The sequence below is a fragment of the Bidens hawaiensis genome, unplaced genomic scaffold (assembly GCF_021521415.1).
Source record: "Bidens hawaiensis isolate Kalapana, Puna unplaced genomic scaffold, B.hawaiensis_p1.1 tig00002123_1, whole genome shotgun sequence".
In the NCBI taxonomy this organism is placed as follows: Eukaryota; Viridiplantae; Streptophyta; class Magnoliopsida; order Asterales; family Asteraceae; genus Bidens; species Bidens hawaiensis.
The window spans coordinates 2,590,186-2,615,817 of NW_027491112.1; the positions used below are offsets into that span (position 1 = coordinate 2,590,186).

The 25,632-nt window shown below is 36.1% G+C and overlaps 2 protein-coding genes across 2 annotated transcripts; one reads left to right on the plus strand and one right to left on the minus strand.

The window, feature by feature from the left end:
• The first annotated feature begins 6,061 nt into the window (after positions 1–6,061).
• LOC143605696 (ras-related protein RABC2a-like) lies at positions 6,062–10,472 on the plus strand. Its single transcript, XM_077081716.1, has 7 exons — positions 6,062–6,129; positions 6,258–6,448; positions 8,407–8,475; positions 9,390–9,455; positions 9,619–9,740; positions 9,826–9,954; positions 10,102–10,472. The coding sequence occupies exons 2-7, from the start codon at positions 6,319–6,321 to the stop codon at positions 10,213–10,215; spliced, it is 630 nt and encodes a 209-aa protein (XP_076937831.1). The 5' UTR covers positions 6,062–6,129; positions 6,258–6,318; the 3' UTR covers positions 10,216–10,472.
• Positions 10,473–10,782: 310 nt separating this feature from the next.
• LOC143605706 (uncharacterized) lies at positions 10,783–12,686 on the minus strand. Its single transcript, XM_077081724.1, has 6 exons — positions 12,491–12,686; positions 11,628–11,719; positions 11,482–11,560; positions 11,309–11,403; positions 11,089–11,184; positions 10,783–11,010 (listed from the first exon to the last, which is right to left on the minus strand). Exons 1-6 carry the CDS (start codon positions 12,660–12,662, stop codon positions 10,921–10,923), a joined length of 624 nt encoding a protein of 207 aa, XP_076937839.1. The 5' UTR covers positions 12,663–12,686; the 3' UTR covers positions 10,783–10,920.
• Between the last annotated feature and the right edge of the window lie 12,946 nt (positions 12,687–25,632).

Sequence of the window (25,632 nt, forward strand, 5' to 3'; positions counted from 1 at the left end):
CTTTTCTTTCTCATTTTCAATTAAATAATATTTTTTTATACTTTCATCATTACATTTTCTATCTCCTTCACTCCCAACCACTTTCAAAAATATTAAAAAAATTATAGAGATGAACAGTGTGTTTCTCTAAATTTAACCATGAACAGTAACATTTTATCTCTCATCCTATCACAACGACCTTTAACCATCTCTAAAAAATAGAGAACTCTCTCACATAATTTGGAGAATCAGAATCAGTTGGGAATGCTCTTACACCTGCAAAGTATCCATAGAAATATAAAATAAAAGAAATAAAAATATAGCATAAGTAATCTACTAATATCAAAATATGGTAAGACAATATTCTTGTAACATAATGAGACGAAGACAAGAAGAATGTGGCATGTAAAGACCAACACATTCTAAGGTGGTGTTTGTTTTATGAAAAAAGCTTTGTCGGAGCTCTTCTGTCTATACCACGCAAACCACGTGCAGACATGAGCTACAAAGTGTTTGTTTTCTCACATACGTTTCGTTAAAAAACATCTATGCGGGCATTTCTTGGTGCAGATCTAGCGCAACTTCTTTTTTACTTTTTCTAACCTCTTTCTAACCTCATAAATCACCGCTCTCTTTCACAAACTCTCAATTTCACATACTCTCAACCCTAGTCGTCGCCCTTCCACCTGTGTCTCCCCTTCACAACCCCGACTCCAAAGATCGAAATCCAACACTATAGGCATAAACATAATGTACCTTGCTTCTACCTCTTGTCCCTAATGCTCTACGCCACCGCCACCGCCTACCATCTCTTTTGAAAATCGACGTAGACTGTAAGTGACATTAACAACCTTAGAGTTTTTTATTTTTTAATTTCTTATGATAAGATTGAATTAGTTATTAGGTTTTCGTGTATTTGAAAGTTGAAATCAATGTATATAGCCTTTGAAAATTCTTTTAAGTTTAAAAAACCGGTTTATTTAAATTTCAGTTTATTTTAACAGTATGCATAAGTTATAAAGCAAACAACCTTCTTATTATAGACTGCAGACCTTTGGTCTACCTCTTCTTCTACAGAGGTTCACAGGTTTGATCCACATACTACATACATTTTACCTCTTAAAAAACCAACTACACCTAAGACAACACTAACACAAAACTACATTTAACACTAAAAAGTCTTTAGCTTTAATCCTACGTCTTCATGAAGTTTTATTCTTGACCATGTCTTCCGAAAGGTGCAACTGTAGCAAATCCTCCTTAATCTGCTCATCACAAGCCAGTTCGGATTTACCTCTTCTCCTTTATAATGAGAGTTTCAACGACTCTTACAGGCGTCATCATGTGTCCCCAATTAATATGATATACTAGTTATCCTATTTTGTCTTGAAAAACCTTCTCTCTTTATCTGATCAAACTTTGTGTACCCACATATCCACCTTAGAACATCCGTAGTGGGGCGTTTCTCACCTCAAAATTCTTCCCAAAACTCTATGAACACCACCCCCTTGAAGTTTTGAGCTAATCTTTGACATGGAGAGTTTTCTACAAAATGCCTCCTATTTCTTCCAGCCAATAATATTTTTTGTGCCATATTTATTTCTTTTATTTATATTAAAAAAATATGAAAGAATTAAAAAATAATAATTGTGTAATAATTACAGGGGAGTTTTGAGACTTTTTACAACTACACAACATTTTACAAAATTCTTCAATGTTGACCGGGACACCACGTGTCACAACACCCCTATGTAAAGAGGTTTTTTTTTTTTTTTTTTGGCTATAAATAGTCTGATGAACATACTAATCTCTACTACCTCCAGCTTACATGCATATGTGTACTCTATGGTTCAACACTTTGATCCATATAGCATGGTCGTTCGCACTAAGGCCTTTAGATTATGCACAATGTAAACAAATTAAAGTTTTTAAACTTATTTAGAATACACGTAGTTATAGTTTTTACCTCTTAAAACTAGCTAAATTTGATGAAGTAATATTCAACCTTTACAATCCTGAGGTAAATAACTTTTCATTACTTTTTTAATGAACGTCTGAGTTTTTTTGTTGTGTTTAGGTCATCGTATTCTCTAGTTTGGAGAGCTTAATTGCCCCATTCTGGCTAGACTATTTTGTCTTAACCGGACCGGACCACTCAAGCTTCAGATTCTGACTTTGGTGTTCCCCGAAAAACCATACCGTTAGCCGCCACTTGACTGTCATTGTGTTGCCACAAGAGCATAACTCTCTGACGTAACACACGATGAGGCGACTGGATCTGAACTGACAACCTCGCAAAACCTTGCTTAACTATTTCTTGCCAATATTAACCCGATTTGAACTGATACCATCATGGCACAAGTGAGGGATAAATGACTTGTTATTACTTAAAATATATTTTCTTACGAGTACATTCATTTTAATACATGAAAATTGGGTCAAGTCATCTTTTTGTAAAATTTAAGAAAATTATGTTGATTTCGTTTTTAAAATATTGCCCATAATAAAAACAAACTATTATAATATCAAAGAACTTTTTATACTAAAACTAATTCAAACGATATAACGATTATTTTATTTTCTTCGACATAATTTGGTGGCCTACCTGTATAATATTAAACTTAAGATATCTTAAATTAAACTCTATAAACATTATTATGTTATATAAAAAAACTTTTAAATACTTTAATTCAATAAAAAATAATGAGTGGAATTAGCAATTAGCAAATAATAAATCCACTAATTGTGACATAGTGGTAGGAGACTTGGATTTTTCATTGAAAACTCAAGTTCGATCTTCACTTATGCCACTTTTACCTTGTGAAAGGTTGTCAGTTCGAACTGAGCCCACCGCGGTTTTTGTCCCACCGTGTGTTACACAAAAGAGTTATGCTCTTGTGGCGGCACACGACTGTCATGTGGCAGCCGACGATATGATTTACCGGGGAAACGTCGAAACCAAACTCTGAAGCCAACATTGGCTCGGTTAAGACAACATAGACTGGCCAGAGTGGGCAACATGGCTCCCTAATTTGGGGAGCTTGTAGGGGTGTGTGTGGCGTAATTTTGGGCAAAAACCAAACCGACAACCAAATCTTCAGTTTTAAAATTTTTGAAACCGTTCGGTTTTAGTTTTTTCAGTTGTCGTTTGAGTCTTGTTCGGATTAGGCTGAAAAGAAAGTTGGCCGAAAATAATGAATTTAGGTATAAATAATTTTGTTAATTTTCAATTAATAGACTATTATACATTTGGCCAAAAATATTTGAATTACATATATTTATTAAACTCCTATAAATTACTTAAAATAAAAAAATAAAAATCTAGAAATTCAGTGCAGTTTGGATTTTTGGTTTTATTACACGCAAAACCAAAACCAAATCCAAATTGCTAGTTCAGTTTTCACAAAAACATATAAGAGCATTCTCATCCCATCCACCATTTTTTTCCCTATAATTAAAATAAAATTCATACTTTTTAAAATTTAATACCCATTTTAAAAAATCTCCCACAACCCATCCACCATCTTTATACTTATATTACTCACAAACAATTATTTTTATTATATTTCTCGTTTTTATACACTTACAAAAATTAATGACGAATAGTAACCTTTTATATATAAAGAGTTGATGTATCAATTTTAATTTAGGGTTGACGTAAACTAATGGTGGATATGATGAAGTTAGTTTTTAGCATATTTTTTTTTTTTAAATTTAAAGATGAGAAGAATATGATGAATGAGATGAGAATGCTCTAACAGACCGTCAGTTTTTGTTTTGTTCAGTTTATCAGTTTTTTGGATAGCTAGTGGCCTTATGGGGTGTTTGGGATTGCTTATTTTCACCAACTTATAACTTATTAACTTTTTGAGAAGTAATAAGGTGTTTGAGATTGCTTATATTGTGAGAGGAAAAGTTTCATAAGTTACAATATTGTAACTTATTAACTTAAAGAAAAATTTTAAAGAGGTAAAATAAGGAATCCGAAACACCCCCTTAGGCAAAACGTAGTGGGCGAATTTGGGGCGAAATTAGGGTGGAACACCGCCCCCTGGGCGAAATTGGGGCGGGGACTATTTGTCGCATGAAAAGGTTTGAAGAATATTAATATTCTATTAATATGTGTGTGGTATATATATACATATACATATACATATATATATATATATATATATATATATATTATATTACTATTGTAGCCCCTACACCATTACCACCAAAAAACAAATTCTCACTCATTGCTGACTGGGCGCCACACGGCGCCAAACGCCCCAATTTGTAGCCCCTCCACTACACATAGCTAGTGGAGGGGCTACAAATTGGGGCGTTTTGTGCCGTGTGACGCCCAGTCAGCAATGGGTAAGAATTTGTTTTTGGGTTGTAATGGTGTAGAGGCTACAAATATAATATAATAATAATATATATGTATGTATGTATATATATATATATATATCCCCCTCTCTCAATCACAATATAATAATACTAGTTTGAGTCCGTGTATTACACGGGTAATTGTTAAAAATTTTAAACTTTTACCATTAAATGAAAAACAATCAACAAATTGATCATATATTGTTAATGCATTTACAATTAAATTAAAATTACAGAAATTACATAACTAAGATTACAAAAATATATTACAAATAAGTAAAAACTTCCTTTTACACTACATTTGTGATTGTATTAGCATGTATACATTGTTTATCAAAAATCAAAATTTTTAGTCCATGTCAGCTTATACCTCTTAATAAAGTAACATATATGCCTGCTTATAACTCTTGATATAGCTATATATAGTTGTCCGTGTGATAAAAAAAGTTCTCCAAATACATAACAACCCTAGATAAATGATAATATATATCCATGATACTAATAAAAAAATATTCACACACATAAAATATCATAACTTTTAATCAATTAATATGATGTCATTTGAGAACATCTCCTCATGTTTATCCAAAAAAAACATGATTATCCCAAAAACCATATACCTGAACTTTGATGATATAATTATTCTTAGAATCTTTACAATTTGAAATTGATTGATCATGATAAATTTGTTGTCATTAATATTCTGTGTATAACAAATTTTTAATTGACTTTATATTTTACAATTAAAAATGTATAATCAAGCAACATAAAAACCGAAAATTTAAATATAACAAAATGATTTGTTTATTTCATATGAATGTAATTGCAAGGAAAATGAAAAATGCATACTAACATTAAAACCATGTTCAAATAATAGTGATTATTCTGAGTTAATAGAATATTAGAAGATTTAAAGTTGCATAAAATGAATGTAGTCTTATTTATAATCGTTGAAAGTAAGGCTGCCGCTTTTACCCGTAACATGAAATCCAACCCAAGAAAACCCGTACCTGAACCCAAACTAACCTGACCCGAGAAACTCGAACCCAAGAAAATAGTAACTCGAACATGAACCGAGGTAATTCGGATTGGTTCTTGGGTCCGAATTCTAGGTTTCGGGTCAACTCGAAAACATTTAGTTTAAAATCATATGTATTTTTAGGTATTAAAGCCTAAGCCTTAGTCACTAACGTTATCAAAATTTAGTCCAAGTCGATTGTTCTCATTCCACATATTATGAATCGAATGTTCATTATTTATTATTTTGAATATAAACCATAATAAACACTTTAATTAACGCTTCAAAATTCACTAATCGTCTCTTGTCAATCCATATGGAGAATATTTATTATGTGTAGTAATGGATTTAGTTGGAATAAACCTATAATTTTAATGTTATATATTGAAATGATTTTAGAAGATAAGGATCATATATGAAAATTAGTTGAAAAAAAGGTGAGGAAGGCTATGGTATTGACAAGTGGCAAAAATGGTATGCTTTTATTAGAATAGATAGATTAAAAAACACAATTCGCCCCCCACAAACAACACAATCCGGCGATAAAAGCTTGGCGCCCCCCCCACATTTCGCCCAGGAGGCGGTGTCGTAGGCCCTTCACGCCCAAATCGGCGCCCACTACACATAGCCTTGGTCTAAGCATAAGAAAATCTCCGGTTCTAAAAAAATAATAATAAAAGCAAATAATAAAGGCAGTGTCAGTGAGTGATTGCAAACTGAAACGTGCCATTGATGACCGGATTCGCATCTCACTTCAGAAAGTAACCACTCATCTTCATGTAATGTTTTCTCTCTCTACATTCCACCTTTCTTCACTAATCTCATGACATTTGGTATTGTATTTGTATGTATAACCAAACAAACAGTTTCTAACTCTTTGTTTATGCAGATATTGATTTGATTTGATCTGATCTGATCTTATCACACACACACACATACATAGAGTAAGTATGAGTTCGAGTTCCGGTCAGTACGATCTGTCGTTTAAGATCTTATTGATCGGAGATTCAGGTGTCGGCAAGAGTAGTCTGCTCGTCAGTTTCATTTCCAATACTGTTGATGATCTACCTCCAACTATTGGTAACTTTTACTTTACTTTATATGCTTAATTAATGAATCAGCTGATGTGGTTTGTTTCTGCTAATTAGGTGCTATATTTTTACAAACTTATTAGTGAATTGAAATTGAAATAATATGTTAAGCTTTAGTATTTGATCAATTGAAATAATAAATGTAGTATTAGTACTAGTAATATATAAGATTAATTAACCCTAATTATTTTTTACAAGAGATTAAAATTTGTATTAGTTGCATACTTATCAAAGGTTAGTCGAGATTAATCGGACTTTAATGAATATTTTTCAATTTTATACACACACACATTTTTATATGTAATTTTCAGTTTTATACATACACAAACATATATTGACCGGAAATTGGTTGGAATCTCGCTTGAAACCGCAAGTTTTTGCTACAATCTCACCAAAAATAGTTGATTTGGGTCAGAATATCGTCAAAAACCATCGATTTTCGCCGGATTTGACTGTTGACCGATTAATTGGTCGACTAGCCCAAAATTAATCAGTGAAGGGGGGATTAGCGATTAATCAGGGATTAATCGGTGCCTAGTCGGAATTTTTGCAACACTGCTCAGGATGTATAGGTCTCGCTTGGGGTCTAGGTGCAAAAAAAGCGAGGGGCTGTGAGAAAAAAGTGCAATAATAAAAACAATAAAATATATATATGATAGGTACATATAACTAGTATCACTCCCCAAATATAGTAAAAATTTAATACATTTAGCAATTAAAACATCTAACCAGTACAAAAAATTAAAATTAAGACATGTTAAAATATTGATATTTGAAAAAATATAGCTTAACTAGAATATACCAAACAAGTAATATACAGAATCAAGAATTATCAATAATGTTGGAGTAAATTACCTAATTTGACTTTTTAACTTCTGTAAAAAGGTTTCATCTTCAGTGTCTAAAGTGTCTAACTTCTGTAAAAAGGTTGAATCTAAGGTGAGAATGACTTGCTTTCGCGCATTCTTTCCGGTTCTTTTATTCGTCGCTCTGATGATGCTGTTCTATCTTCTCTGTCATGTACTAGGGGGAATCTCTTTTTTTTATTTTGTACTTTCAAAAGTAGCGGGGGCGAAGGCCCTCTCTTTGCTTTTTAGCAAGATGGGCTGCTCCTCTCCTCTGGCCTTCGTGATTGGCTGATTAGAAAAATCAGAAAAAATCAAAAACAAATCAAAAAATTAGAAATTTCTCCTGGATATGCACCTTCATCATTAAAAGGTGGGTAAACACCGCTTCACCTAAAAATTGCGCCTAGGCATGCGCTGTGGTCGCTTTTAATAACTATGATCAGTTGTTAAGTTACACTTACAATGTGGCTTGATGGAGCAGTGGCTTAGAAGTTAGAATCTTTTAATAACTATGATTAAGTGTATCTGACTATAGATGTTCACGGTGTGGTTTGGCTGGTTTTGACCAAAAAATATATATGGGCCGAACTGCTAGCTATGGTTTCAGGAAAAGACGAATTAAACCGGCTGGGTCGGTAGGACTGGCCTGATTTGGTGGTTTGATGGTTGTGACAATTCGGCCTCGGTGGTTTTGAACTATTTTTTCCAAAAGCATAATTTTGTATTATTCTTTTTTATGAACATAGCGTTAAAACGGCCGGCTCCAAGTTTCAAACTGACAACTCTTCTTAATTTGAACTGCTCGGTTGATTACAACGGTTTACTGACATGTTATGTTTGTGTTCATCTTTCTAGCTAACTGCTTTAGTATTATTGAGTGTCTAAACAAGTTTCTTATGATGAGCTATTTCTGTGTTGTTATGGTCATTTCAAGCAAAAACTGAGTTGCATAATTGCCCTTATCGCTCATTGCTATATATGTTTATATAAGATTAATATGCAAATCTTCTCATTTTGCTGGAAGTACAATGACAAATTATGTGTCTTGTTAATTAACAGTTTTAGTTTCTACTTAGTTTACTCTTTATTTGTTGAGCAGGTGTTGACTTCAAAATCAAGCAGTTTACAGTTGGCGGGAAAAGATTAAAACTTACAATATGGGACACCGGTATGCAACTATGCATTGTATTTTAATAACATTTATAATTAATAAAATACAGTTCAAAAAAAGTAAACACAATAAAAAAAAACAGAAATCAAATCGGAAGAAGTAGCAACATAAAAATAAAAGAATCAGGATTGACTAAGTACAGGGTTTGACATTGCTAGAGATGACCAAATTGCCTGAAAACTACACTTAAATGTCTTAATTTGTATTTAAAGTATTTAATAAAGTTTTAAATGTAGGTAAAACAACTTGGTTGTACAGATTAATTAGATCAAACCAACCTGTTTTGTGTTTGATAAGTTGCTTGTGCAAAATGTGAAAACTGGGTCGAAGCAAGACCTAGCTTGCGCAAGGCCAAAATATTTTTGTTCCCCACGTCACGCATATTCACATGCTTGAGAGGCTGCCTCTTAATGGTCATTAATAGGCTACACCTCTTAATGACCATTAAGAGGTAACATCTTAGTGGTTACTTCTTAACTATTTAGACTTAAGGTTACCTCTTGATCATTCAAACTTAGGTTACCTTTTAACCATTAAGAGGCTATCAAACAGTCCCTTAATTTTTTCAAGCCAATCAAACGATTGCATATTTGCATGCTCTCCCTTCAGTTTCCATTTCGGATATCATATCTCATTCATTGTAGCTCTAATTGGTCACGAGAATACAATCCTCGGGATAACTAACCATACATATATTTTCTTACAAATTTTTTTCCAACAATAACTCTAAAAGGTTGATGTTGGATCGTTGCTTTGTGCACATTTATCTTTTGACCTTTTTCCAGAGAATAAATAAAGCATGCAAGTTAATTTTGAAACAGACAAAAATAATTTGTGAAAAATCCCGTTATAAGTTACCGTCATTCCGTCAATGGTTCCTAATTTGTGATCTGATATTTGTTTGTTGCCAGCTGGACAGGAGAGATTCAGGACATTGACAAGCTCTTACTACAGAGGTGCCCAAGGGATCATGCTTGGTACACAATCACAATTTTTATATCCAAAACTGTGAAATATGCCTACACATAATTCAGTGCACTTATATTATAAATGCACACCTTTAGTATTAACTCTTGCACCACAGCTATTATCTACTATTCTTCTATCTAGTGATATATTGAACACATTATTGTGTTACAGTGTATGATGTTACAAGGAGAGAAACATTCACAAACTTGTCTGAAATATGGGCCAAAGAAGTGGATCTTTATTCCACTAATCAAGACTGTGTGAAGATGCTAGTTGGAAACAAAGTTGACAAAGTAATCTCCACATTCTATTTCAATGTTTAATATGCTTCTATTTGGGTATTTTTGGTGGGTTTATCTCTAAGATATTCTATTTCAGGATTCGGAAAGGTTTGTAAGCAGGGAAGAAGGTGTTGCTCTTGCGAAAGAACTCGGCTGTTTGTTTCTTGAATGCAGTGCTAGAACTCAAGAAAATGTACATCAATGTTTTAAAGAGCTTGCAGTAAAGGTTAAGTTGTTTTTATTCGAAGATTTAGATCATTATTATCCTAGTGATATTGTTAGAACTATTGCACTATCAACCCTAACTCTAGATTATAGACACAAAAAGTGTCAGTGGATCAACGTAATTCAACCCGACCTGTTAATATTGCAGATAATGGAGGTCCCGAGTCTTCTGGAAGAAGGGTCTACAGTGGTGAAGAGAAGCATAATGAAGCAGAAACCAGAGCACCAGGCTAGAACGTCTAATGATGGCTGTTGCTCATAAAATGTGCCCCAAAACCTGTCTTATGGTTCCACCCATCTAACCCGGTCTTGTGAGCTTCTTAATAATTCCAGAAAAATACATGTAAATCTCCAATTTCTTCATGTAATTAGGTTTGTGGTTAAGGCATCTCTACGCTCTCAAGAAAAGCTAAAAAAACGGTTCCTCATGTAAAGTTGTGATCATGGTTTTGTCGAGTTTGCCCAGAACAGTAACAATGTTTTGTGATGTTATGTAGTTATGATATGTAAATAACTTGCCACTCATATTGGTGATGTGTTGTGAATTTGGCTAGTAATAACAAGTGATTCTTGGGTGTGTAAATCATCTTAGGTTTAACGAGTAGAATCATTGAACCCGAACACCATTCTAACCCAATTATCTAAACTAGTCAAACATGTTAACAGTGATTATAATCAAGTTGTAAACACGAGGCAAGTTAAAAGATTGTACTAACACATTGTAAAGTAGATTGGTGAGTCGACCTGTTTAACTAAACAAGTTAAACATGTCAACCAAATCATGGTCCACTTATCAAATACCAGGTGGTTTCCATTTTAGAACTAAAAGGCACGCTATGGTGACAATGCAATACCGGTATCATGTCATAAACTACCAAAAATAATATTTGAATCATACAATCCTTTAATTATGAAGATAAGCTATCTCAAGTCTCAACAAACAAAAACAAAACTTTTAAGATCAATATTAAACCTGAGCACCCACTGCACTCTGTCTAGCTGCAGCTTCCAAGATCGCCCACGCTTCTGTATTAGGTTCAGCTAGCTCTCCGGGTGTCTGCCAGGTGTCACACGTCAGCCACACATGACCATAAATCAAACATAAACATGAACCTTAAACCAATCAAACACCAACCTTTCCATACACATTTGTTTTACTAGTTGATGCCCCGAGTGAAAGTAAAAGTTGAACAATTTCCTTGTGTTCCCCTCTAGCCGCGTGATGAAGAGGCTGTCCCAAAATCAAACTAATTAGCATGTGATTATATGAATGTAATATATTATATGTAATCCATATTTATAAGATACCAAACTATGAATGTAATACAGATAGTTAGAAATGAAAAGTAACTTACAGTGTCGCCTTCTACATCGACTGATTCAAGCATTCTTTTCACGTATTCAGGAGAATCGGCTTTACCAATCAATAGTTGAACAATTTCCATAAACCCTAAAGTTGAAAGCAAACATAAAACAATGTAATAATTTTTATAAAACTTATAGTAAGAGTGTGTGACTATTAGCTAACCTCCAGCACAAGCATCATGCAGAGGAATACCACCATCTTCATCCTTACCCTCCACTGAAGCTCCTCTTTCCAGCAATAACTAATGAATACAATCAAGGTTATAGTTGGTCAAACAGTCTGGATTATATATTTTCACCTAAACATACCTGAACGCAAGACGTATGCCCATAGAGACAGGTGAGATGAAGTGCAGAATCTCCATCTTCAACAGGTTCATCAATGCTGCCTTCCAAATGATCTATTTTGGTTGAATCAATGAGAAAAAAAAACATTATAGAAGCAACAAAATATCTTTATTTTCCCAAACAGAAAAAACTAATGACTAAACTATCCATCAACTTGCAACGAATTGTATAATCAAACACGTTACGAATAGGAGTGCAAGCAAGCAGTGCCACTCGTTAGCCACTCAAGATCAGATCAATAAAAAGCTCAAAACGAGCCGAACCGAGCCTCAACTAAAGCTCATTTAGATTTCAAGCCTGAGCTTGAGCCTTGTATGGGAAGATCGTTTAGCCTTGTGTATTTCAAGTTTAAATCTTTTAGATTTTTATGTACTAATTTCACATTGCACAGCCGAGTTTAGGCCAAGCTTTAGCTCATTTAAGATTCTGCACACGAGCTTAGGCTCGTTTAAATTTTTTCTCAACTTATATATACAAAAGAGTTTATATGTATATAAGATAGTTAACAAATAATAAACAATCTAAGCCCTAGCCAAGCTCGAGCTTAAAAAATGACTCACGAGCTGAGCTCGAGCTCTTGTAAGTCAAACTGAGCCGATCAACAATCTGCAAAAGTGTAAATTAAAACTATACGCCTATTCGAGTTCTCCGAAAACCTAATTTCAGTTTTAAACATTGAATTGTCAAACCCCTAAGATAAATTATCTAACAATAACAATCTATACAAACAATTCGATTAATAACACAACATGAATCAATCAATAATTGGAAGGTAAATCAAATATATATCTATATATATAGAGAAGAGAATAATATAATATTACCTAGGGCTTGACGGAGTGCATCAACGTTGCCGTGAGCGGCGGCGGCGGCTAGGTCACGGAGGTGAATAGGCGTGTCTTCGAAATCGGAGTCCGGCAACGCGTTTTCTTCAACGAAAAGGATTCCGTCGTCATCGTCGTCACCGTCAATGTTGTGTCTACCGGGAACCGCCATTGTTGCTAATTAACGCCGGAAAATGAATAATAAGTGGGGCGGATTATTATTATGTGAGGGTTAAAAGGAATATGTGTTAAACTTTAAGCGGGTGAATCAAGATTAGGAACATGAGATTTGATCAACACACGATCGACTCTTTTATTAAAAAAATGACTAACGAAAAAAACTTAATAATTTACTAACACAATGAACCTTGGGTCAGAGGTGCACAAACCGGTTTTTTTAAAAAAACCGGTTCGGTTATTAACCGGACCGATTTTTTTTGGCCCGGAAAAAAACCGGTTCGGTTAATAACCGGACCGGTTAATAACCGGTTTTTTTCTGTCAAAACCCTAACCGGTCTAACCGGTTAGGACCGGTTTAGAAACCGGTTAGAACCGGTTAATAAACCGGTTTTTTTATTAACCGGTTTTTTTTATTAACCGGTTTTTTTTTTTTTAAATTTCGCGGTTTCAAATACGAATATTTGTTTTTTATATTTTGTACTTAATGAAGACCATTATTTTTTCACAGTATAAACAAACCGGTAACTACAAGGCAAACCGGTAACTACAAGGCAAAACGGACTGACCGAAGCCATTCTTTGCTTTCGTTGTTAGGGTTCTTTGCTTGGAAGATGAGTATGAGTGTGTGTTGGTGAATGTGTTTTCAACAAACCAAAGATTAAAAACACATAACTTTCATTTATAGTTTTTACATTAAAAATACAAACATTAAATCGTTATCGCATATTCGTAACTCAAAAATACAAACATTAAATCATTAACACTGAAGAAATCTCTGCCAAGAACTGTTGTTCATGATTTAACTCAAAAATACAAACATTAAATCGTGAACTAGCAGATGCTCCTGTTGTTCCCAATCGCAGTTTGTTCATGATTTGCCTCCATGTTTGCTGTTTCTTTAACTAAATTAGAAAAATCCAAATCAACAAGTAAATAAGAGCACATATTAGGAAAAAGAATGCTTAGACACGATTACATGAACAACTTGCTGTTTCTTACTCATGATTTGCCTCCATGTTTGCTGTTTCTTTAACTAATTTTCTTCGCTACCCGATCCCGAGCTATTTCTTAGGTAATCGTCGTACGCGACTTCTTCATCGGTCATTGGTTGAGTGTGTCCTTCATTGACCTCGTCTTCATACAAGCCCGCTTCATACTCCATTTCCCCCTCGAGTGAGCGTTGATGTTGTGCCCTATCTAAAGAGTCCAAGTAATCCTTGTAGCAAATCGACATCTCTATAGCTGGTGTAGTGAGTCGAGTCCTCCTAATCGATATAACCCTGCCAGAAACAGAAAAAGCAGACTCCGAAGCTACCGTGGAAGCTTGGACCGTTAGTAAATCTTTGGCCATGGCGGCGAGGATCGGAAACTCATCCTCCTTACCTCTCCACCAAGCCAGCAAATCAAGACTTCTAAATTCATCCGGAGTCATGTGTTTCACAAAGTTGGTACCACCATACCTTCCAAGTTCACTGCTTGGGGTGTTTACCTTTTGACGTTTACCGGCGTCTTCCCAAATCATGTAGTACATCCCCATTTCAAGGTCGGTTTGGGATTGGGATTGGGATTGGGCAACAGCTCTTAACGAGTCATGAATTTGGGAAGACGACCCGTATTTTGTAAGGTAGACATCATACATGTTTGACAAGGTGGTGTTGAAAGCATTCTTTAAAGTTTGGCTATAATAGGGGTTTTGATCGTCGTTTAACCCTAGCTCATCACAAATTTTTTCTATTAAAGCTTCAACACCACCAACATTGATGCAAGGGTTTAACGCAGCAGCACATGTCAAAACAGCGGGTAGTTCTTGAAAATATTTTCTAAATTTTTCTTTCATTTTTACACCCATATCAAAATAAGGTGCACCCCTACAATGAAGTTCACTCAACTTTGTGCACATGACAGCAATTTTTGGTAAAGCAATGGGGCTTATTGGATAGTAAACCCCGGATAAACTAGTTGTGCAAGATTTAAAAATTTGAAGGACCTCCGTAACGATCTCAATCAATAACCAGTTTCTATGATCGTACGGTGCACATTTACCCATACTTGACAAAATTTGATGAAACGCAATTAATGATTCTTTTTGTTGGATGGCTTTCTCAAACATATTACAAGTCGAGTTCCATCTTGTTGGACAATCCCAATTTGGCCCCAACCATTGACAATTAGCTTCTACACAAAATTTTTTGTATCTTGAAAATGTTTTATTGTTGCTATAAACATCTCGTAACATTCTTTTAAAATTGTTTCTTTGCGTTTCGATCACGTTTAACCCATCTTGCACGGCCAAGTTGATAATATGTGCAATGCATCGGCTATGAAAAAACGCTCCATCACAAATAGGTTTATACTTTAATTTTAAATGGCCAACCGCGGCCGTATTGTTGGACGCGTTATCAAACGAAATTGAAAAGATTTTATGTTCAATCTTGTATTTTCGAATGACTTTATCCAAGATTTGAAAAATATTTCTACCCGTGTGCGGGTAATCAAACAATTGAAACGCAACGGTTCGTTTCATCATTTGCCACGACTCGGGGTCAACCCAATGAGCCGTCACACAAATGTATGAGTCGGGCGAACCATGAGGTACCGACCACACATCCGTTGTTAAGTTTACACCAGTTTGTAAGTTTGAAAAGTATGAAATTAGTTCGGATTTAGCGTTTTTCCATGCTTTAAGACAATCTCTTCTAAGGGTCGAACGACTTACGTGTTGGTAGCGTGGTTGAACATAGTTTCGCATCATCTCCGTGAATTGAGGGTTGTCGAAGTGGTTGAAAGGAAGTGTTTGTTGAATCACAAAGTTTGAAAACTGTTGACGTACCGCTTCAACGTCGTACGTAAACACCGCTCCTTGATTCGTCATCTCCGGCTGCGAACTACTTCCTGATTCGTCCTTCAAGGCCTTGCAAAAGGGCCTTTGTACATGCGCTTTTAAAGTGGAGTTTGCATCTTTGCCATAAAACTTCAAACAATGTTTGCATCGAGCTTTTTGGCTACCGTTAGACATTTCGCATAGGTCGAAATGTTGCCAAACATCATGGTTTCGTTTCGTGGGGATGACCCGAACGACCGTTTCTCCCGTGTTCGAGGCACCCATGTTGACGGATGAAGCAGCACTTTGGGAGGCCATGATAATCGACTACGAAATAAGAGTGGTATACTCGAGTATGAAATAAACGACTACGAAATAAGAGCGTATGGAGTGGTAATGTGGTATAATTGAGCGTGAGATAACAAAATAATCGCGTATGAAATAAACGTTTAGAGCGTTTGGAGTTGTATAATCGAGTGTGATCTAACCAATACCCAACCTAAACTATATATAGATGTTTGTGGGGGTAAAATGGTAAAAAAAAAAACGGTCCAAAAACAAAAAAAACGGGCATATAGCCGTTATACAACGTTCAAAAACCGGTTTTTAACCGGTTAACCGGTGATGGAGAAACCGGTTAACCGGTTTTCCACAACGGTTAAAACCCGGTTTTTTTATAAACCGGTTAACCGATTTTTCCCTAACCGGTTAATAAAAAAAACCGGTTTTTCCATTAACCGGTTCGTTAACCGGTTTTGGATCTAGAACTTGTAACCGAAAGACGAACCGGCGGTTTGTAAACCGGTTTTTAAAAAACCGGTTTTCGTAAAAACCGGTTTCCGGTTTAAACCGGTAAACCGGTTCCCCAACCGGTTTTTTTGGCCATCACTACCTTGGGTATATATAAACCCAGGTTCCTAATCCTATACTAACTCAAATACGTAATTTGAATCCAACACAAATAGGATTATATAAAATTAGACTAACTTATCCAATAATAATAAACTAATTATTATATTAATTATTCTTCAAGATTTTAGGAGACTTCAATCTGATTTGGTGTTGGACACGTTTAATACTCCCTCTCAACACCAAACTTCTTCTAACCGTGACACACACGAAGCACCTCGACTCGAAACAACCCGCGACTCCACACAACTAGTCACGTCTTTCGGCTTCGACTCAAGTGTTGAATTGCAACACTCCCTCTAGATTCATACTTGTTCCTAGGGTCTTTCAAAACCCGCAACACTCGTTCTTTTTGGACTTGATTCTTGGACTCGTCACACACATTTTACACGAAGTTGCGTCTCAGTCGGTTACTCCTTAATTCACACAAGATTCTAGACATATCCAACTCTCCTCTGAATAACAGCCTTGTCGCATGCCTTGATCATCTTCGATGCTCTCCTATGAATACACGGTTCATACACGTCGAATCAGCCCCGATATCACACCCGATCTTTCCAAACATGTTCTCCTATTTGTGGTCCTAATTGGCAGCGCAAAACCACTAGTACTTGGTATCGCTTGACCCCCGGTTTCAGCCTACTAAACTACTCCGACACACGAAGATCTAACTATCCCGACACACTGTCATGGCACAACATCGCTGCCCAACACATGGAGTTTTAACCATCCCGACTCACGGTGATGGCTCATCACCACCGAAACATTCAACTCGATGAACGCCAAAACAAAGTTGACACACAACCTTGTTGCACTCTCTTATACCAGCGGACCCGAACCACCTCGTAATCTACACAAGATCTAGGACACCATTCAAATTACTACCTCTAAACACATTTTCATGCCTTACTCCGGTGGTCTCCTACGAACCCATTGTTCGTACAAACCGAAACCATTGAGCCCGCTGCCTTCTATTTTGACAGCCCGAAAACCATAACAATATTACCATTTTAGCCACCGGTTCTAGCTCCGTAACTCATCCCTCGATGTTGTCAACAACTTGAACCGTTGATGCCATGTACGTTACAATTTGGTCCCGAAATCGGACCTCGAACTTCTGATGTTGTTGTCTCGTTTAGACAACCCGATAACGCTACCGCTCGGATTGTTGGATCATCGATTCAACCCACTAAACTACCTCGACATACAGAGAGTTTATCATCACGACAGACGGAGACTTAACCATAGCCAGTCTTTCATGTGTGCTAGGCTGGATCGAAAAGAAAACAGACGCCAAGTAGCAGGCAGGCAACCAGGCACCTCAAAAGTTGCTACGGCTGTAAATTAAAAGAAAGATTAATAGAAGCAAGCATGCAACCATACACCTCTAATTAATTCACGAAGAAAGATATCATAATTAGATTGATTCTAAATTCGAACGAGTTTTATTTATTTTCTTTCTGTTCGATTGAAAGAAAAGGAGAAATATTGCAACTGTGTGTTCTTGTTCCCAGTTTGATTTTTCTGAACGTAACCGATTGCTGTAAGTTTATTTTTTTATTGAAGGTGTGTCCGTGTTTTGATCGCGGTAAGTTCCTTATGAACAAAGGTGTGTCCCGATTATGATCGAGGTGAGTAAGTTTCCGATCCAAGTGTGTCCGCGTTCACTATGAACGAGTTGCGACCTATTTGTCGGGTTAGTAATTGAATCGATCGAAGTTGAAGGAAGCGAGGGACGGCTGTTTTTGTTCGTTTGAAACAGAGACCTGATCGAAATTTGTAACGGTTCATATTCGATCGTAGTAAGGTTCTGATCAAAGGTTTGGATGGCCTGATTCACAATGGTACAATGGCGAACAAGTAACGGTGTGGGAGTTACGAGGTGGTTCGGGTCCGCTGGTATAAGAGAGTGCAACAAGGTTGTGTGTCAACTTTGTTTTGGCGTTCATCGAGTTGAATGTTTCGGTGGTGATGAGCCATCACCGTGAGTCGGGATGGTTAAAACTCCATGTGTTGGGCAGCGATGTTGTGCCATGACAGTGTGTCGGGATAGTTAGATCTTCGTGTGTCGGTACGATTAAACTTTCGTGTGTCGGAGTAGTTTAGTAGGCTGAAACCGGGGGTCAAGCGATACCAAGTACTAGTGGTTTTGTGCTGCCAATTAGGACCACAAATAGGAGAACATGTTCGGTAAGATCGGGTGTGATATCGGGGCTGATTCGACGTGTATGAACCGTGTATTCATAGGAGAGCATCGAAGATGATCAAGGCATGCGACAAGGCTGTTATTCAGAGGAGAGTTGGATATGTCTAGAATCTTGTGTGAATTAAGGAGTAACCGACTGAGACGCAACTTTGTGTGAAGGTGTGTGACGAGTCCAAGAATCAAGTCCAAAAAGAACGAGTGTTGCGGGTTTTGAAAGACCCTAGGAACAAGTATGAATCTAGAGGGAGTGTTGGAATTTAACACTTGAGTCGATGTCGGATGTTAAACGTGTCCAACACCAAATCAGATTGAAGGCTCCTAAAATCTTGAAGAATAATTAATATAATAATTAGTTTATTATTATTGGATAAGTTAGTCTTATTTTATATAATCCTGTTTGTGTTGGATTCAAATTACGTATTTGAGTTAGTATAGGATTAGGAACCTGGGTTTATATATAGCCAAGGTTCATTGTGTTAGTAAATTATTAAGTTTTTCTCGTTAGTCGTTTTCTTAATAAAAGAGTCGATCGTGTGTTAATCAAATCTCGTGTTCGTAATCTTGATTCACCCGCTTAAAGTTTAACAAGTGGTATCAGAGCTTGGCGATTTTGAGAGTCGTTATCAGAGAAGAGGGGGCAGCCCCTCGCGGGGTTGCAACGGGCCGGCAACGGTGATGCATGGTTGGAAAAATAAATTTGCTCTGATACCACTTGTTAAACTTTAAACGGGTGAATCAAGATTACGAACACGAGATTTGATCAACACACGATCGACTCTTTTATTAAGAAAACGACTAACGAGAAAAACTTAATAATTTCCTAACACAATGAACCTTAGGTATATATAAACCCAGGTTCCTAATCCTATACTAACTCAAATACGTAATTTGAATCCAACACAAACAGGATTATATAAAATAAGACTAACTTATCCAATAATAATAAACTAATTATTATATTAATTATTCTTCAAGATTTTAGGAGACTTCAATCTGATTTGGTGTTGGACACGTTTAACAATATGTTTATTATGTCAGCGTTGTATACGGTGGGTTCGGTGTGGTTTGTAGTTAAAATTGAATCGGAAACTAAAATTTTAGTTTTTGGATTTTTGAAACCGTTAGGTTTTGGCGTCTTTGGTTTCGGTATTTGCGTTTGAGCTAAATTTTAGACAGAAATGAAAGTTGGTCGATATAATGAATTTAGGTATAAATGATTTTGTTAGTTATTAGCTAATAGACTACTATGCGTTTGGGTAAACGTACTTGAGTTACATATTTATTAACTTGTTATAAATTACTTAAAACTTACAAGTAAAAATCTAGAAATTCGGTTCGTTTTCGTTTCTTTGGTTTTTGTTTCGGTTTGATTTTTTTCATTTGGATTTTCCAGCATTTTTTCGGGTTTGGATCGGTTTTTTGATTTCTTGCACAACCTTAGGTAGCACGACCGAAACATCAACGGATTCTCTTCCACTATGCGGAGATGAGTCGTTTATTACGATATGTGTCAAGTCGAGGATAGTGATGTATAAATGTGAGGCTTCTTAAACCTTTTTAGGACCTACTTTTGAAGATTCAGGCATTGTTTAAAATGTTGAATTCTTTTTTGTTCCCGAGTTTCATTTAAGGAGCGAAAAGAAAAGGAGGAGAATTAAAAGAGAAAAGAAAGAGAGGGGGAGGAAAATGTGTCACTTTATTTCGTGTTCCTGAATTTAATGGAAATGGAAGGAAAGGGAAAGAAAATATAGGAGTTAATAGACAATTAATTATACAAACACATTTTCTCTCTTAATCTCTCCAATTTGAAAAGATGATTATACATAGGGGTGTCAATTATTGACACGACCCGAAACCCAACCCGAACCCGACACGAAAAAACAGGTTTTGGGTCGGCTAACACGACCCGTTTAAAAAACGGGTCGGGTTCGGGTTGACCTGTTTTCTAAACAGGTCGGGTTCGGGTTGACATGTATAAAAACGGGTTGACTCGTTAACCCGTTTAATTTTAGATACTTTAAAATTAATTTTATATTTCCTCCTTAGTTTTAAAATGTGTTGGAGAATTTAATTATTTTGTATTCCCCATGTTACCTTTTTACGTCTCCTCTTAAATTCTATTTTTCGTGAACGACACTTTTAAATTTTCAACCAGAATTTCGTTACCCCAAGATGCATTTTTCTGTCCATTCACCAATATACATGAACGCATCGTCAAATTCATCTATATCTAAATCGATTCATGCTTAAATTTCATTTGAATTTTGCAATATATGGTTTTGATTTTATTATAATTTGTATGCCTGATTATATAAATTAAGTTGTTTAAAAAATATGGGTAAACGGGTCGTGTTCGGGTCGACCCGAATTTATGTGTGTGCAGGTTAGGGTTGACATATTTGACACGAATAATAATATGGGTCGGGTTCGGGTTGAACATTTCAATCCGTTAACCCGCCAACCCGCAACCCGTTAACCCGCCAACCCGACACGTTTGACAGCCCTGATTATACACTTAAATTTTCTAGTTTTTTCTCTCCTTTCCCCTCCCCTCTCATCCTTAAAATATCTCTGGAACATGATTCCTTCACCTTTTCTTCTCATTTCCTTCCCCTCCCCTCTTTAAATAAGACTCGGGAATGGTTCAAAACCTTTTAATAAAATATTCATTCTTGTCTTTTGACAATACTATACATTAGACGGGCCATTAGGATAGTCGGAGAATCTATCTAACCGTCTAAATAAACCCATTTTGATTGAAGACATTTTTATACACTGAGAAACGTTTGTTTGTAATGTTATTAGAAGTTTTGTAAAATTATTTTAGGTAGCTTGAACATCATGTTACAATGTCTCATTATGCTTATCTAAGATCAAAGCTTAGGTTTTAAAGAAACCACAATAAACTATAATCGTAATTTTGGCAAGCCTAGTGACTAGCTATGATTGTAACCGTGGCATTTAACTTTCGGACAAAGCCTTCACACTTTTGCCTTAGCTACTTAATAAAATCAAAACCAATAGTTGGTACCTGTTTTGTAAATAAATCAGAGTTGCGGGTTTTATTTTAGCGGAAGTCTTTAAATAAATATTATTATATTGAAAACTTATAAAAACTCGGGTTTAAATACCCGTTTGATATTTCAAATACATTTCTTTATAAAACATAACTCTTTATATTATTTTGAAATAAAATATCTTAGCCATCAGATAGCATCTAATGACTATAACTCCATTCTTCTAATCCTTCTTGTTTGTTTGTTATAACCTTTCTTGTTTTCCTGTAACATGGGTGGGAAAAAATACGTCAGCACAAAGCTGGTGAATAACGCTGACTCTAAAAATATCTTTTCAATACCTTTGTGAAACCAACAATAATACCTTTATGACTACTCATTAGGCACCCAACTACATTGGGATCAAATTACCCTAAGTACCATGTACAATTAATTATATACACAATATCATTTCTCTAAACAGTCCCGTAGACCTTCAGAGGCATGTTGATGATATGCATGGCCTCGGGGAAATGCCGAGTCACCATGTATGTTTGGATCCAGACACATGTATACTCTTAATCAGAGTGTCCGTTTCTTATTATTGTACACAAAGTTTTTAAGGATTCGTAAATCCTATGCAAACATTCTGACTCAATATAAAATGTTTGGGGCGTATTCACCTTTTCTGTTTATAATCAGTTTCTGATACTGATTCCTGTTTTCTGTTCTCTTCTTCTTGTTTTATTACCTAGGACCTATAGTACGAGAATAACATTTGTATAAATAACTAGATCATCGATCTAGCTTTAGACCTTTAGTCTATTTTGGTATAGCTTCAACCTTGATAAAATCATTTGTTTATATAAAACATCTGGACCTTTAGTCCTCTTCTTTATTATATCAATTATATGCTACGTTTCTTCTTCAGGAAGAAACATCTATACTGAGTTTCTTCTTCAAGAAGAAACATAATTTCATAACTATAATTTCTTTTATTATATTTCTTAGTCATAAAGAAATATTATTTTGACTATAACCTTTGCTTAAGAAAAGTCATTTTATACTTAATCGTAATCAAGGTTCGGGCTATACCCTCGACTATGGTCTAAGCCATTTATAATAATAAAATAATAACTTAGGCAGAACCCCTTACCTCGCACGGGTATTCGGAGTTAGATATTCCTAAGTTTATACGGGCATCACTTCTACTCTATATGCACGTTTCTTGAGGAGTTCTTGATCCACCTTCCTTGGCACGCAAATCGAGACAATATGTTGGTGTCGCCGGGTCATGCAAGTACTTCGAGACGGATGTCGGGTTACTTTAGGGTGGCACGCACTTTGAGGAAAATACCGAGTATTTGGAACGGATTACGAGATAATGATTGTCGGGTCGGTGGCACGCAAAATGGTGTTCGGCACGCAAACCGAGGTAGAGAGAGTGTGTAAATCTAGAGAGAGAGTGGATGTGGGTGTGAGGGAATGAGCCGTGGCCCTCCCTATTTATAGCCAAATTTGGATCCCATCGCGGTACGCGATGGGTCCCTTTTCTTTCTTCGTCGCGTACCGCGACCGCCACATTTCTGAGGTCTCGCCACGTGGCCTGACACATCTGCCACGTGTCGCCACGTGGTCTGACATGTTCTGCCACGTGTCCTGGTATGATGCCACGTGTCACTAGAGTGTGACACGTGTATGTTGCGTCATCACGGCCTATCGCGGTACGCGATGGCCGTCTCCTTAGACTCAAAGTGCGCCATCAAAGCGCCACATTACGCCCAACGCCCTTCGCTGTCTCCGTCGCCATCGTCCTCGCCCTCGCCCGAGCCCGTGCGCGTGCGCGTCGGGTGCTACGCACCCTCCGCTAGGACTACTTGGTGCATGATATTCATAAAAGAATATTACTATGGAAAATCTCTTTTATAAAGAGCTTCCATTTCTTTACTACTTTCCCTGTGGGATGGATTCCATCTTCCTTATTTATACTTTGGTGGAATGCTTCCACTTTCTTACATCTTCCACTGTGGGATGGAATTTCTTTCATGTAAGTAAACTTAACTTAGGAAATATTTTTATTTCCTTATTTTTCTTATATTTTCTTATTTAATATTTTCTCTTGACTTGTCTTGATATTATTTTTGATCCCTCAACTTTCTTAAGTTTGTCAAATTTGGATCGAAATTTTGGGGATGTTACAATTTGTTAGCAAACTGCTAATGTTAAATGAGTCATGCTACACATGTCACCAACGTGTTTATGTCTTTTTCGCAATGCAGTGGACTGTTAAAGCTTGGGGTATATATAGGTAGCGGTCTGCTTAACCTTTTTTTTCCATATTCTACTCGAAAAGATACCCATGTTTCATATATTATGACTCCCGTAATTCATTTCCTAGCAAGTGATATTTCTATCTAAGTTTTGATCTTTCCCATCTGAATTGTCGCGTTGTATCGTATGTTCTAATATCGTGGTTAGGGACACACTATTACATATTTTTCTTCCATATTTACATTTAAAATTCTAAACTTTGCTGGCATTATAACACTTAGGCCCCTAAACTTTTGAAGTTTGAATTTAGAGCGCAAAAATTTTTAGGGTGTAACAAGAGAACACGCTTAAAACTCCCAAAGTTAATCGTGATGCCTCCCCATTCATGATACCAAACTTAGTCCTTCCACTATTGAATGGTCTTTATAAATTACATAAATAGTCTTTAGGTGAGAAATGACTTAATTGTCTTATTATTTAACAAATACACGGGCTTAGCATCAAACTAAAAGCAGTGTTTTAAAAATCGGTTGAGCCGATTAAACCGGATTTCGTATAGCAGGCCGGTATTTTGAGCCCGATATCTTTTGTCGGTTTGCTAGACCATCGTACCGACGGTTTTTTTCTAAAATACCGGTTTTTACCGGCAAACCGGTTTTAAGTACGAGAACTTTTTTATATTTGCGGCCCATATTTTTCTAAATTACTTTTAAACCAACAATTAACATTTAAACGTGTAAACTTTAGGACTATAATTTTAAAAATTAGTGCTTTTGTATTATTTTTTTAATAGATTATCTTTTGGATTATTTTTTTTTGTTATGAAATCATTTACATTTGGGTTATTTTTGGAGTTGAAGTTGAATTTATAAGGATAGCTATTCAACCGGTTGAACCTTTCGGTATTGTAACATCTGGCCCCTCACATCACCAATATTGTCTGCTCTGCCCAACGAAGAGCTCACGGATTTGTTTTTGGTTGCCCAGATGGAGACTTCCCAAGAGGTCACCCATCCTAGTTGTCACACCCCGGCTTAGGGCACAGGCGTATGACCAATCGTTGGTACCTGTTTTGTAAATACATCAAAGTTGCGGGTTATTTTAGCGGAAGACTTTGGTTGAATAGAATATTAATTTCTTTGAAAACTTCTCGGATAATAAATATCCGGTGTTGAAATATCGTTTGTAATATTTTAATAATTAAAAACTGAGCCATCATTACCTTGCGAGCATCTAACTCCATGAATGTCTTGCTACCTGTACTAATCTGTATTCCCTGAAACGTGGGGAAAAATACGTCAGCTATATGCTGGTGAACACGTATGACTAAATAAAACATTTGAATGACAATATAATACAAATATAGTTTTCTCTACAAGCTCAGCAGAAGCATTTCTACTTCTGGTCTATGTACACTGCCCTACACACACAGTTGTTCCCGAGCCACGTAGCCCTTACCGGGAGACTAGTTATGACCATTAGCCTGCAGCCACGTAGCTTTGAATGATTTAGGCTGAACGGTTATGTTTGGATCCAGACACATGTGTATTCGGTCTGAGTTGACTTTATTTTCTACTTTGTATTATAAAGTTTTAGAGATTCACACGATCTCATGTAGAAATTGATTGACTCGTTAAGACAAACATCCGTTCATCTTATCGAGTATAAAGATGTTTTGACTGATTGAAAAGGTTTGAACGTATTCAACTGTCCATCGGTGAGCGTTTGAAACCTTGACTGTGAATGAATGAATGATTGG

What these genes read in the sequence shown, in the direction of transcription:
- LOC143605706 (XM_077081724.1), bottom strand. Translation starts at nt 12,662, where the DNA reads ATGGCGGTTCCCGGTAGACACAACATTGACGGTGACGACGATGACGAC. An exon ending in TGCACTCCGTCAAGCCCTAG is followed by an intron (nt 11,720 to 12,490) that starts GTAATATTATAT and finishes CAACCAAAATAG; the next exon opens with ATCATTTGGAAGGCAGCATT. An exon ending in GGCATACGTCTTGCGTTCAG is followed by an intron (nt 11,561 to 11,627) that starts GTATGTTTAGGT and finishes TGTATTCATTAG; the next exon opens with TTATTGCTGGAAAGAGGAGC.
- LOC143605696 (XM_077081716.1), top strand. Translation starts at nt 6,319, where the DNA reads ATGAGTTCGAGTTCCGGTCAGTACGATCTGTCGTTTAAGATCTTATTG. An exon ending in ACTTACAATATGGGACACCG is followed by an intron (nt 8,476 to 9,389) that starts GTATGCAACTAT and finishes GTTTGTTGCCAG; the next exon opens with CTGGACAGGAGAGATTCAGG. An exon ending in TTGGAAACAAAGTTGACAAA is followed by an intron (nt 9,741 to 9,825) that starts GTAATCTCCACA and finishes ATTCTATTTCAG; the next exon opens with GATTCGGAAAGGTTTGTAAG.